Source organism: Sprattus sprattus, assembly GCF_963457725.1.
Source record: "Sprattus sprattus genome assembly, chromosome: 2".
Lineage (NCBI taxonomy): Eukaryota > Metazoa > Chordata > Actinopteri > Clupeiformes > Clupeidae > Sprattus > Sprattus sprattus.
In genome coordinates, this window is record NC_137921.1 from 47,408,848 (window position 1) to 47,421,858 (window position 13,011).

The window sequence follows — 13,011 nt, forward strand, 5'->3', positions numbered from 1 at the left end:
GAATGTTACTCTCTTGCTCTGGCCAGAAATATGAAAGCCATCCTGTGATGCGAGCATTCACACAGTCCTGCCAGGCAGGAGGGTAACGCTATTGCCAAAGTGCGCCTCTGAGAATCCCAAAAACAGCAGCCAAGTCCCATTTTTACTCTTCTCCTGCCACAATGGTGGTTTCTGTAACCCATCATTTTGTGACACCAAGGAGGAGCCATTCGGAAAAGGCAAAACACAAACACGCACAAAGGCATATTCACCACACCACAAAACAGAGTGGTTTGTTTAACTTCCCTCCTTAGTTTTTAAGTATTTATTTTCTTGCAGCAATTTCCAAAAAATGCACCAAATAGGTGTTAATGCTACTAGTTCATTGTGTCTACGTCTGTCCATATACAGTAGAAGCTGGAATTGGCTATGTCTGTGAAGTTGAAACTCTGGATGAAAACTCAATGGAAGGCTTGTGACCAAAATCAATAACACCCGCAAAATCCCATTTTGAATTATTTAGGATTTGGTTCATAAGCGCTGGCATAAAATGTCTTGGGCAGCCACAGTTTACTTCCAAACACATTGCCGTTTATTTTGATCAGTAGCTGTATTCTAGTGGGCTGACTATCCCCCTCGCAACAGAATCCCCTGCTGAATCTTGGCCCTTGTGTTTAATTAGTCTTGTTGAAAAGCCAGGAATAAGTCAAGGGCTTATTTGTGCAACGCTTGTACAGCCGGACAGAGTCAAGGCTCTGAATCAGAGTCTCCCTCTAGCCTTGGCGTTGGCAATGGTTTGACGTGCTGGCTTCACCACAGTCCCTGAGAGATACACAGCCCAACCAGCCCTCTGGGTTTCACGTGCTCCAGCCCCTGCCAACTGAACAGTGACTCATCAGGACAGTCACTCTCCACCCCTGAGGGAGAATCCCGAGTCAATGGTCGTCAGACAAGAAACCCATAAACTCCTTGAGATAGTGTGCAAGTTCAGCAGTCTAATGAGAGTGTGGCATATGTACAGGAAGCAAGACAGCACCAATAGGCAACAAAACCACATAACACAGCTACTGTATCTGCATGCAACATGTGAGCAGGAGAAGGGTGCCGAATTGACATTTTTTCCCCCAGTTTTTTTAAAGAAACCCTAAAAGGTTGCAAGGAATCATTTTGAAAATATTCCTTATATAAGATGTACAGACTCAAAGTTTCCATTATTGTATGACTACAGTCTCTGTAATCATGTATTCCAGACATTGTTCAAAGTTGTTTGTTTTATTTGTGTAATTAAATAAATGTACAATGTACAACATTTGGAAAATCTCTATAATAAGGCACAGTTCCAGGGTAATTTGTTAATATAGTGTACAGATCTGTAGTCTATTAATACACACCTACCGGCAGGTCATCAATTATGCCAAATTAGCAGAAAGTCCAAAGCAAAATGAGTTTACAGCTACATTGGCACTCTTCTTCAGAGGAGCCTTTATACACAGGTTAGACTGGTTTCATGAATCTGATACTGTGGAAATATTTTAGGAAGAACAGATATGACATTTTCTGTACAGATGTATTTGTGTTTACCACAATCCTTAGGGAAAAAAGCAATTAAGACAGGAAACCAGAACAGAGAAAATGTTACACTCCTGCCAGATGGTCTCATGACCAACGTATAAAACAACTACAGATAATGATCTCAGAACGAATGTAACGGATAGTAGTTGTTTTCATCAATATTCATGCAACTATTTGTGTGTGCTATGGCTATACACTGAGTGTATGTGCATTGAGTCTGTATATTGTCGGTGAGAGAGATTGGTCAACATATTTTTTAATAGTGGTGAGTGTATTTACGCAGAGATAACGCAAGTCCTTTACAGGGTTACAAGTCATTTGGCTGGTCTTTTTTTTATTAACAACATTGTAGTGCCAGTATTCTCATCAAACGTGGGATAGAGAGACAGCTAGACAGACATTGCACACTAATGACGAGACTTTAGTGCCACAACGGTTTTTAGAAAATCTGGCCCAAAATAGAAGTAAAAATGATTGTAGAATGTAGATGATTGTGCACAACAAACCTCTATTTCCTAGCAAAGCTAGTGATCCTAGATGTAAATCCAAAAATAATCCAATGTCTATATGGCAACAACAAGGGTGGATGTAATGTGTGTGATGTAGTGGTATATCGCTTTTGAGGACCTTGAATGATATGAATGAAACTGAAAATAACAACAACAGACGTAGTGTCTCCCTTTTCCAGCCCAGATCTCATTCGCTGTCAACTGGAGAGCAGACATCAAAGTACCTCAAAAACAAGGGGAGTCTCTGTGACTTAAACCAGATGCCTAAGGTGCAATGCAAGAGCTGGCTATACAGCCTCAGATGGGACTTCCTCTTTTTTTCCTTTTCTTTTTTTTTAACAAAGAATTCGTATTAGAGCCAGGTGCGCTCATGCTGTGACAAGCATGAGAACTTTGATGCTTGATCTGTCAAAAATGCATTATTTTGAAAAAAAGAAAGTGATAAAAAAGGTTAAAAGACACCATGAAAAGGTAGCTTTAAATGTCAAAAGTTGCTATGTTGGATGTAATGTTATTTTGATGCTAAAAATATAGACTGGACCTTACATTGGTCTTTAATTCCATACCGTGAAGCTTCATGATTAAGTTTGAAACAACCATTCAGACAAAATGTGCAAAGAGCTCATCCATTTTCACCCCAAAAGCTAAATGCGTAAAAGTGTCCATCTGGTACAGTCCTAGGCCCGCTATCGGCCCCCCTTAAAACTGGTTAAATTAAAATTCCACCTTCATCATAAAAAAAGGAATCCACCTAAAAGTCTACGTTTACAACATCAATAATGATGTTCAGGTAAAAACACAAGTCCAGCCCCTCCTAGCATACAGTGGGAGGAGGTAGTCATGTCTCTTTTTGGAAGGCAGGAAGGCTGTTGCTCTCAGAACAACAATAATTCTGCCCCAGTCAGTCCAGTGGCCTTATGGGATTTGTAGTTGAGTGGTTCACAAGCCACACGGGAGAGAGTCAGAGGCTTGAGTCACACACTGAAAACCGTTAGGAGAGACGCCGCAGAGCCAGGTGGCAGACCTCCCTCCATCATGACTCCTCTGGTGGGTGGGGGGAGGGTTTCCGTGCATGATCTAGGCTGAGCCTGGCGGCAGGCCTCACACCGGTCCAGGGTAGGTGTAATGGTTGTTGTGTTCGGAGTCGGCCATCTGCATGCTGGGTTTGCGCTCCAGGGCGTCGCTCTCCACCATCTCAGGGCTGGAACAGCGAGGCGGACGCAACTTGAAGAAGTCTGACACGTAACGCACCTGACGAGGGAACGGAGGGGGGGGGGGGGGGGGGGGGGGGGGGGGGGCAGACAAAGAGAGAGAGAGGGAAAAGAAAAATATATTTGTACACTTAAACCAAATAAAAAAAAATATATATATATAAAAATTGATTGTATTGATTAAGTGCTGTTTGTAGAACATAATCTTATATCATCACCTGTATACACAACAGTGAAAAAAAAGTCTGCAAGGAGCAGCAAGCAGGAAGGAATTCATCTCATGAGGTCATCTGCACAACATGTGTGAGGTAGCGTGTCAGAAAGAAAGGAAGCAACAAAGTAAGCCAGAACGGATGTGAAAAAAAGAAAGGAAACGGAAAAACAATACATACAGGAAGCAAGAAGAGATAGAAACATAGCAAAAAAAAAACAAAGGCTTGCTCCTGGAGCTCCAGGAGGAACTGGTGCCTCTAGTCCTGACTGGGCTTAGGCTCTCTAATTGCCAACAGCAGTGGAGAAATCCAGCCCCTCTTCTCTCTCACCCTTTCTCTCTGCCCCCCCCCCTCCCCACTTCCTAGTTGTCCAGAAAATGTTTCATGCACGTTTGAAAGGTACTCCTGAGAGTTTTGTTTTTGTTCCCCTCTCATAAAAACGTAAGAAAGAAGTAAGCGAGTAAGAAGAGGAATAGAGGATGAAGGCTGGGGTTGGGGGGTTGGGGATAGGGTGTGTGTGTTTACTCACAGTGAGCAAGGCTATGAGTGCTCCCTGCAGGAGTCCTACCAGCACGTCGCTCCAGTGGTGCTTGTAGTCGGACACACGCGTGTAGCCCACGTAGACGGCGAACGCCACCAGGAAGAACTGGATGGTGGGACGCAGCAGCCGGGCCCACTTTGCCACCAGCCTGGCCTGCACATAGAGCTGGGTAAGGGAGGGAGAAAAGAGAGACAATGTTACCAAGAGTGAGAAAACAGAGCAGAGAAAGGAAGAAAGACACAAGATGTAACAGAGAGAGAGAAACAGACACACAAACACATAAATTCCATCATACTGTACGTTTCACACATTAGAAAGACGCATGGCTACGTGACAGAGGCCTTTGCTGATAAAGCCTTTCTGTTGCCATAGGGTGGTTTGCCAGCCAGTCAGCCAGAGGGACAGTGTATTACAGCATGGCCATGGCATGGGAGTTTGTGCTGAGTGGGCAGCTTGCTGGGAGCACTTCCTCTGCTGCTTTGAGGGCCTGGATTAGCTCTTCAGTGGCGTGGCGCCCAGCGATAGTGTGGATATGAGCCGTCGCAGATGTGTGTACGCTACAATTAACAAACATCCTACACAGCTCACTCTGCAGTGGTGTAATAAGTAACATGATGTAATATGTCGTGGGCTGCCCTTTCACATCTAATCACCACCGCTACAGTGAACCTGTTGAACTATTGAACCACAACTAGGTTTCAGGATGACATTTGTAAGGGGGTTATTGAGTTAATCTTGCAGCAGCAGTGGAGAGTTTTATTACATAAATGGCACAAAAGGTTCCTTCTACTGGGCTGTATCTGCCTAGGAGGGCCGTGCTGGTGCCAGCATGGCTTTCACAAGCAACCAGGCTTTCCAAACCACTCCAGGGCCTCACTGGGGGAGGTGTGTAACTTGGCATTCTCCCCCAAAAACCACACACACACATGCGCGCGCACACACACACACACACACACACACACACACACACACACACGCGCACACGCACACGCACACGCACACGCACACGCACACACACACACACACACACGCACACGCACACACACACTGTTCACATATGGACACACTCACACATATAACACAAACACACACCTGTGCATGCACAAACACACATGCAACACCCACACACATAGAGTAGATGCATCATTACAAACTTTAAACCCAGTGTCCTCCTATTCTTCTGAAATGCACGCACACGGTGTCAAATCACAGACACGTTTACTGATATATACACGTCCCAATCCACCAATACTGCAACCAGAGGGCTTTTCATTTCACTGGCAGACACAAGAGCTGTGACTCACACTGTTTGTGAGGAACGCATTATTCTTCTTCAACAGGGAAAGAGAACAGATACCCTGTGTGTCTGAATACATGAGCCTTTGCCTGTGTGTCTGGAAATGGCCAACAAAGAACCCTGCTGCCCTCCACACATTCCCCCTGCTGGGCCCTGCCCTAAAGTGTTCATCTTGACAGCTTATACTAAACCGAACCATATTCTTTCATTATTTCACCACAGTTAAACCTCCAGCTATTGTTTCTGGGGCAGTGCTGTATGACTGAGCTCACTGAGAAAGAGAAGGTGGGTCAAAGCGGATTATTCTAGCAATATCAAGGGCATCAGAACACAAAGTATTTCAAAACAAGGCTTTTCAGCGGCAGTGCCTCTGTGTGACCCCTAAACGCCACATAAGCAAGGTTAAGGTTTTCAGAAATGTTGTTACATACACAGTTATACACTATATATTGTACCTACCACCCCCAACCCCCCCCCACACACACACACACACACCCATACACACTCCAGCACGCACACCCAGACACACACCTGTGCCCAATATAATGCTCATAAAATGGCTTGGCTTTAGAGAAGATTGCAAGAATTTGTCATGGGGCCTGAAATATACAGTGGCTGAAAATGTCTCTTTGTCTACAAAATTGATTTTCCATGCAGATGACCCCCGGAGCACCACAAAGTGACCAATCCCACAGCGGTAAGAATATATACTCTTTCTGTTTTAGATCTGGTGTGATGGTATACTATAGACAGTTTTTTCTACTTCAGACACCTGGGAGCTGCTTTTGTGATGGTAAAAGCATAACTTACCGCCAAGAACAGCATGCAGTACATTCCAAACGAGGAGTGACCAGAGTAGAAGGACAACCTAGGGCGAGGGAAAAAAAGAACAAGAAGTGTAAACATGTTATTGCTGACCAAACAGTACACATACCGTTGATGCCACATGACACATGTGTGTGCTCGAACACACTTTGTAGTGGTCCTGACATGCTCAAAAAACCCCACCAAATTTACATCCTTTAATGTTTATTTCTTTTCTCAAAATCCCAAAGGCTGGGTCTGTGTAAATACCTTCACATGGACCAAAAAGCAACGAGTAAACATCAAGTAATATTAAACCTGAGAGTACAGAAAATATCCTTGCAGTTGAATAACCGTGGCTAGGCAGCGCACCTGGACTCGGTGACGTCCCGGATGGTCCCGGTGCAGTTTATCTGCGGCATGTAGCCTTTGCAGGCTTTTGGGGCGCAGACGGTCATGAAGTTTGGGCGAGGCCGCCCGATGGTGAACTTGGCCAAGTCGGTGAGGGACTGGCTCACGGCGGCTCCGAACAGGAAGGTGCCCACCACTTTATACAAAGCGGCCACGTACTGGTTGAAATCCGAGTTGGAGTGGATCCTCTTACTGTAGACCAGGTAGGCCTCGCCAGAGCTTATCTGAGTGAAAGGAGACAGACAGAGCACAGAGAACAGTTAGTCAAAGCAAGATGGGTAAAATAAATAAGAAAAAAAGATACCGGGGTACCAAGGTCAAGAAAGGCACTGGCAGAAATCATGTGTGAAAAGAAGTGTGTAAACAGGACAAAACGGTTGTCAATGCTTGTGCAAGCATGTGTATAAGAGAGAGATTTTCTAAGAAGACAGATAAAGAAATATAGTGGTACACTATAAAATCAGATGGTGTTATGAGAGGGATGCCAATGAAAGTGAGACAAATGATGTGCGAGTTAGCTGATGGTAGAGAGGGACATGGTCAAAGCCAGACAGAGGCCAGACAGAGGAAGAGTGATGAGTGAGAGAGATTGATGGACTGGCAGAGCACTCACTATAATGACAGTGCAGGAGATGGTGACGGCTGCCAGCAGACCGTGGGTGATGGTGTCGGGCTTCAGCGGGTATCTGATGCTTTCGTCGTCGCAGTAGATGCCCCGCTGGTATGGCCGGAACACAAGGTTCATGATGATGAATGGCAGCGCCGCTGGAAAGAACGGCAGGAGACAGTGAGGGTCACACCTCAAACTCGACTCACCCACCATAATCTCATCCTGTGACCTCCACACCACACCCAAACAGCCAACTCTCCTCCCTGATTCCTCTTAATGTTGCTCATAGTGTCCCTTAAACAACCGGTATAACAAGGACTTTACTTTATTTAAACTTTAAGCACTTTAAGCACTATAAGTACAGTGTCCATTTTAGTTAACTATGTGCTCCAAGATAGTACTTATTGTTTGTGTTTGCGTTTTAGGGTTTAGGGTTGAATTTGTTAAGTACACTGTACCAAAGGCTGCTTAAAATAAAGTGGGATCAAAATACCATGTATTGTTAAAACTAGTCTTTGTTGTCTAAAATTAGCTACCATTTGAAGGAACATTGTCATTGGACATACCCGTCTGCCAAATACCCTAACTATTATATAACTATTCAGACATCTCGATTGGCTCTCCTAAGACATGCCTTTTTTGGGCATTCCCCTTTCTGTCTGGAAGAAAATGTTGCGTTTCATTAGTGGCAGTGGAAAAGGTAACAACACTAAATGTAACTCAAGTGAGTGTATCAGCTAATGCGTATTCATTTAGTTCCTCAAGTGAGGCTGCTAGACTGGGCAGCATAAAAGGATAGTGTTGTGGCTACTGACTTGAAATGTAGTCCAACAACATAAGTCTGTGTTAAAAATGAGAGAAGAGCAAGTAGGGGGTGTGTTTGTGGAGAACTATTGCGCTATTACTCAGCGGCTATGAAAAATGGACATATGACAAGCCAGTTATGGTTTTGCAAGGGATGAGTAACACGGAGTGGAAAGTACGTTGCCTGCTAAAACAGAGAAATCTGTGATGGATATAAATATTTGCCGGAATATCCTTTGAATCTTCCAAGAAATTTTGTCCGTGCACTTTTGTCTGAAGTCGCACCCTAACCAATAATTTTCATTAATGAAAGTCTCCAAAAAAACATGAAAGTCCTCCTCAAAACCATTTTGGACATCAGGGTTAAAGCCAAATGTTTCCCTTTGCCAAAAAGCCACAGGTTACACAAAACATTTTTTCGCTTGATCCTGAACACGTCTGTAAATATTACGGTCTTGTGCCCTAATTCATTCAAGCTAAATAAGACAGCTTTGTCAACATACCTTCCTAAATATAACAACTCCACATGCCTGATGCTGATGGAAAAAAAAGTCAAATTTTGAAGATCTATCCAAACCAACCCACAGTCAACCTGTCTGATGTGTGATTGCAAATCTGGGTGAGAGGGCTGCAGGGGCTGATGGTCAAGCTTAATGAATGGAATTCTGTTTACGGCAAGAGCTCCAACAAGGGCACACATAACAAAATGGCTTAGAGTTTTGCAAGAATGGGTAAATGAAAAAGAGAGTGTAAAAAGTTAAGAAAGAGAGAGAGGGGATCAGCCATCATCATCTGGCAATCCTTGTAGATAGACTGCATTTTTCTACACTGACGGAAACACGTCACACTTCATTTAATGCAAGGCATTATTTCAAGTCATTAAGACCAGGTGGGGATTCAGCATCATGCTTAAGTACCCCTCGATAAACAGCCAGGAGTCAGAACACTCGGATATCTCCAATGGCCCAGTGCTTTTAGAAACATGGTCCTGGTTGGCCAGCCTCTGCTTTGTATGACAGCCAACTGCAGTTTAGGTTGAGAAAATATTTATTCCAAAGCGTATATTTCTGCTGGTTAAGTGCAAATGCTACGAAGCATTGGAGGGCCATCTTAAGGTCATAAACCTCAAGACATAAGACAGCTCCACTCTTAAAGGAAAAAGAACCTAAAAGGTGAGATGAGGATAGACATTTTCCTCTTTCCCCCTTTTTTTGCCTTCCTGTTTTCCAAACACTACTCCTAAAGTAGGGGACATTGACAAACAGTGTCTGCCTCAAGTGTGTTCACAGCTGTGGCCAGACTCCCTGTGGTAGCGTCCACCCTCTTTCGCCTTAGGCCACTGTTTTACAGACGCTCACAGACGTCCACCTCAGATGCCCACAGCATAGCAACAACATGGACATGAACACAAACGTGGCCTCAGCCCAACTGGACCTGCCACTGCGGAGCTAGTATGTTTAACCTGACACAGGTCTCCACCACTGGCTGAAGACAAAACTTGCATCCTCAGAAATGCATATTATAGAATTGGATATTAACAGCTTATCAAATTTTTTACAAGAAGTGTAAATTTCACCTCAAATGTAGCTAAGGGGTCATCATGTGAACAGTGACTGTGTGTGTGTGTGCGTGTGTGTATGTGACACTGCAGTGTCACGCTATACCCTGAGCCAATGAACAAAGACACGTGCTGTCTTTGCTGAAGAGAGGAAGCTGAGACAACAGCCAAAAGAACCTCTGTGTTCCGTGTCAATGAACAATAGGCCATGAGATAAATGGTACTATCTTTGGCAACATTCAAGGCCAGATGATGCGGCACCAGCCCACAAACAAAGACATTCTACCAGGGTGAAATAATGAGATATGCCACTTGATCCACCATTTGAGGTCCAGGTGGATCATCTTTCTCATTGTTTTATGGATTTATTTACTTCTAATTCCAGGTATTGAGTCTTGATGCTAAACCCAAAACCCTTCTCTTTCAATATACACAGAAGACAATTAAGAACCTTGTGTGATAGTGAGCTTTTATGACCCATTAATGGGAATTTTGTTGTTGTGGTGTATATGCAAATGCATAATTATTACATAAAATGCTCTAATCCTAGGATTATCTGACGTTTTCGTTACTTCATCAACAAAGCAATCTGTTTGCCATTATTCAACCTAAATGCCTCAGGGATGGAAACAAGCGAACACCACTGAAACCGACGTACACACCCACACCATAGGTCTTGAACCCACACACCTCTTAAACCCAACGAATACGTATGGAGTCAACTACAAGCAGATGTAGACGCCGGAGGAAATAAGCCGGATTCCACGCGCCATGGCAAACTCCACGATGGTTAAAGCAGCACCCCGGCCCAGCTTCATCAAAGGCCTTGAACACACCATTTAACTTCCCCTGCTTCAACCCTCGGAGTCTGGTGCCTCTGTCAACACCAGCCAGCTGCAGCACACCTGCCATCCAGAGGAACATTTCCCACTAACTGACTAAAACCTGTTCCATTGTTATCACTGTTTGCCTAGAACAATCTATGTGGAAGTGAAGGGGTAAGAGGAGCCTCTTCACTGGCCTTTTCAGTCGTGGAGTTGAGTAAACCTTCACAGCTCCACAGACGGACCTTTCATCGCAAGTCACAGTTCAGACTATTAAGAGAAATTGGATGACAAACAATTGGCTGGCAAAAAAAAAACCACTCTCACAGAAATAGTGTTGAAGTGTCCGTCCAAGTTTTCCGTTCCCAGGTCCCTCTATGACACATAGTTGGATGGAGAGGATGGCAACAGATAAAATTTTGTGGAGAGAGAATCTTAAAAGTCTTTGTTGAAGCAAGGCCAAATGTTGCTAGATTCTTCCGAAGGGCCACTCATAGAAAATGAGATCAACAGTTAAAATTGGGCCTGTTTTAGAATATTTACTGAGCCTGTTTGAATATTGGAATCATTTTATGACTAAAAAATGCATTACCTCACTGGAACAATATTTCCGTTGGTGCTATTTTTCTAATGACATCAATGCATTTCATTATTTACTGCACCTATAAAAAGTATTTCCACGCAATCAAAATGGAAGCCGACTCACAGAGCAGTATTTCTGCAGCATCCACAGTGTCTCTTATTCATCATTCCAGTTTGCACACCATTTAACTGCAATAACATGCCAATGTGCGATCTGTCAGGAAAAACACTGTCCTTAAATTCTAAATAAGAAACATAAATTCTCCCTCTCAGTCGAGAAAACATGCAAATGTTTGAAAGATCGGGCCATTGAGTTTGCAAAAGTCCTTGCATAATTTCAATAATTAGCATGTTTCCCCCTCCTTTCCAAGATCTTTCCAAATTGGTGTCTGCTTCCTAAGCCCTGCTAAAAAAAGCTAATATTTGAGGAGCAATACACTATGCCACAACTAATTTTAAAAACCACACTGACAGAGGTAACAGCTATGCAATTAAACTGTCAAAGTTTGAAGTGACACACCAGATACATTTGAAGCAGGACAATCAGCAACTGTTGCCTGGGCATTGAAGACATTTAAATATACCTCAGATATGATTTGAAGCTTGAAGTCTGAAAACTGTAGACAAACTATAAAATAAAACCTGACGATGAAGACTATGAGGAGGCTTTAACTTTAGCTAGCTTTGCAGTGTGATGCAAGAGATGCTGGAGAGATTCTATAACTATTGTCCCATGAAAGCAATTGTGTCTTTGCTTTCATAAAGGTCTTAAAATCTGTTTTAGCTGAAACACCAGCTCCACAAAAGGTCTATGCAGTTTCATGGAGAAGTATTTAACCAGGTTTTTCACTAACCATCATCTGTGGTGACTTGTTTGTATGAGACCAATATATTTGAGCTTGATCTTTGTGTTCTGAATGTTACAATGCTGTTAACTTTTGATATGGGGAAATAGTGTTTGGGCGAGTTCACTGGATTGCTCAAATCTTTTGGGGTAAACTTTCTTTTATAGTTGTGTTTAAAAAAAATAGGATCATGGTTGTAGCAATATCTTCACATATTGTATTCATCACATGTGTTTTTGCATGGATTAAAACCATTAGAATTGCCAAGCTAACCAGGGCAGACAAACAGACAAGCACAGACTGGAATTACACTTCATCTACTCTGAAAAACCATTTAATTTGGCAATAAGCAGACACCATTTTCTGATCTGGGCAAAACATTCAACCCACTGAAACCGTTCCAGGGCCCCTTACGTAATGCACTCGCACAAACATGGTCCCTCGCCAAAATAAATGTTTTCATCTGACATACTGTAATACAAACATCATAAACACCGCAGTCTACCAGGGAAATGGGACTGATGCTGACTACTCTATGACTGTCAAGTAGAAATACTGGCATCAGAGGCATGCAAGTTTTAACATCACATCTTAAAAGTAAACTGTAAGACCTAAAAAACCTAAATACTGCATGCAAGTTCAGAGAGAGAGAGAGAGAGAGAGAGAGAGAGAGAGAGAGAGAGAGAGAGAGAGAGAGAAGTGTGTCAACCATGAGCTGTGATTGGACAACACCACCTAAGTCTCCTGCAGGGGAAACGGCTTTATGGAGCACGGCCAAATAACCAATCAGTGGCTGGCATCAACACTTCCATGTTTGAACACACAATGATGCCTTTTGAAGTCACAGGAAATGGCAGATCAACATATCCTGTTCCGACTGAAGTCTAAATGAAAGATCTGAAAAGTCAAATGTGATCCTTAGGGCAACTAGCACTTTGCATGTTGCAGTATCGTTTATTGTAGCTTGAAGGTGCAATGTCCAACATATATTGCTCTCTAGGAGCACAGTTGATGACAGGTCCAGATTGACGAAATTACATCAAACAGACTCCCACTTGCATGTTAGAGGGTAGACTTAAAACATATGCATGTCCTGACACACATAATCATAATCATCGTACACGCAGGTGTTGCCTTTGAAGGAGGGTGTGGCTATATGGGCCAGGTCACCTTCAGACTAATGAGTTTTTTGGATCAGTAATCCCAAAGGCCCATTGGCATTTCTGACCGCAACATACAGCACTGTGGTTTT

At 43.3% G+C, this 13,011-nt stretch overlaps 1 protein-coding gene across 1 annotated transcript in view; it reads right to left on the minus strand.

Moving 5' to 3' along the window:
* Nucleotides 1–2,779: 2,779 nt before the first annotated feature.
* The window catches only part of plpp2b (phospholipid phosphatase 2b), a 15,995-nt gene continuing 5,763 nt past the window's right edge, over nt 2,780–13,011 (minus strand). Inside the window, exons 2-6 of the mRNA XM_080860637.1 lie at nt 7,150–7,301; nt 6,498–6,760; nt 6,132–6,189; nt 4,013–4,189; nt 2,780–3,311 (exon numbers count right to left, since the gene is read on the minus strand). Of these exons, the coding sequence (XP_080716763.1) occupies nt 3,162–3,311; nt 4,013–4,189; nt 6,132–6,189; nt 6,498–6,760; nt 7,150–7,301 (800 nt within the window). The 3' untranslated portion in view covers nt 2,780–3,161. The remainder of the gene's footprint in view (nt 3,312–4,012; nt 4,190–6,131; nt 6,190–6,497; nt 6,761–7,149; nt 7,302–13,011) is intronic.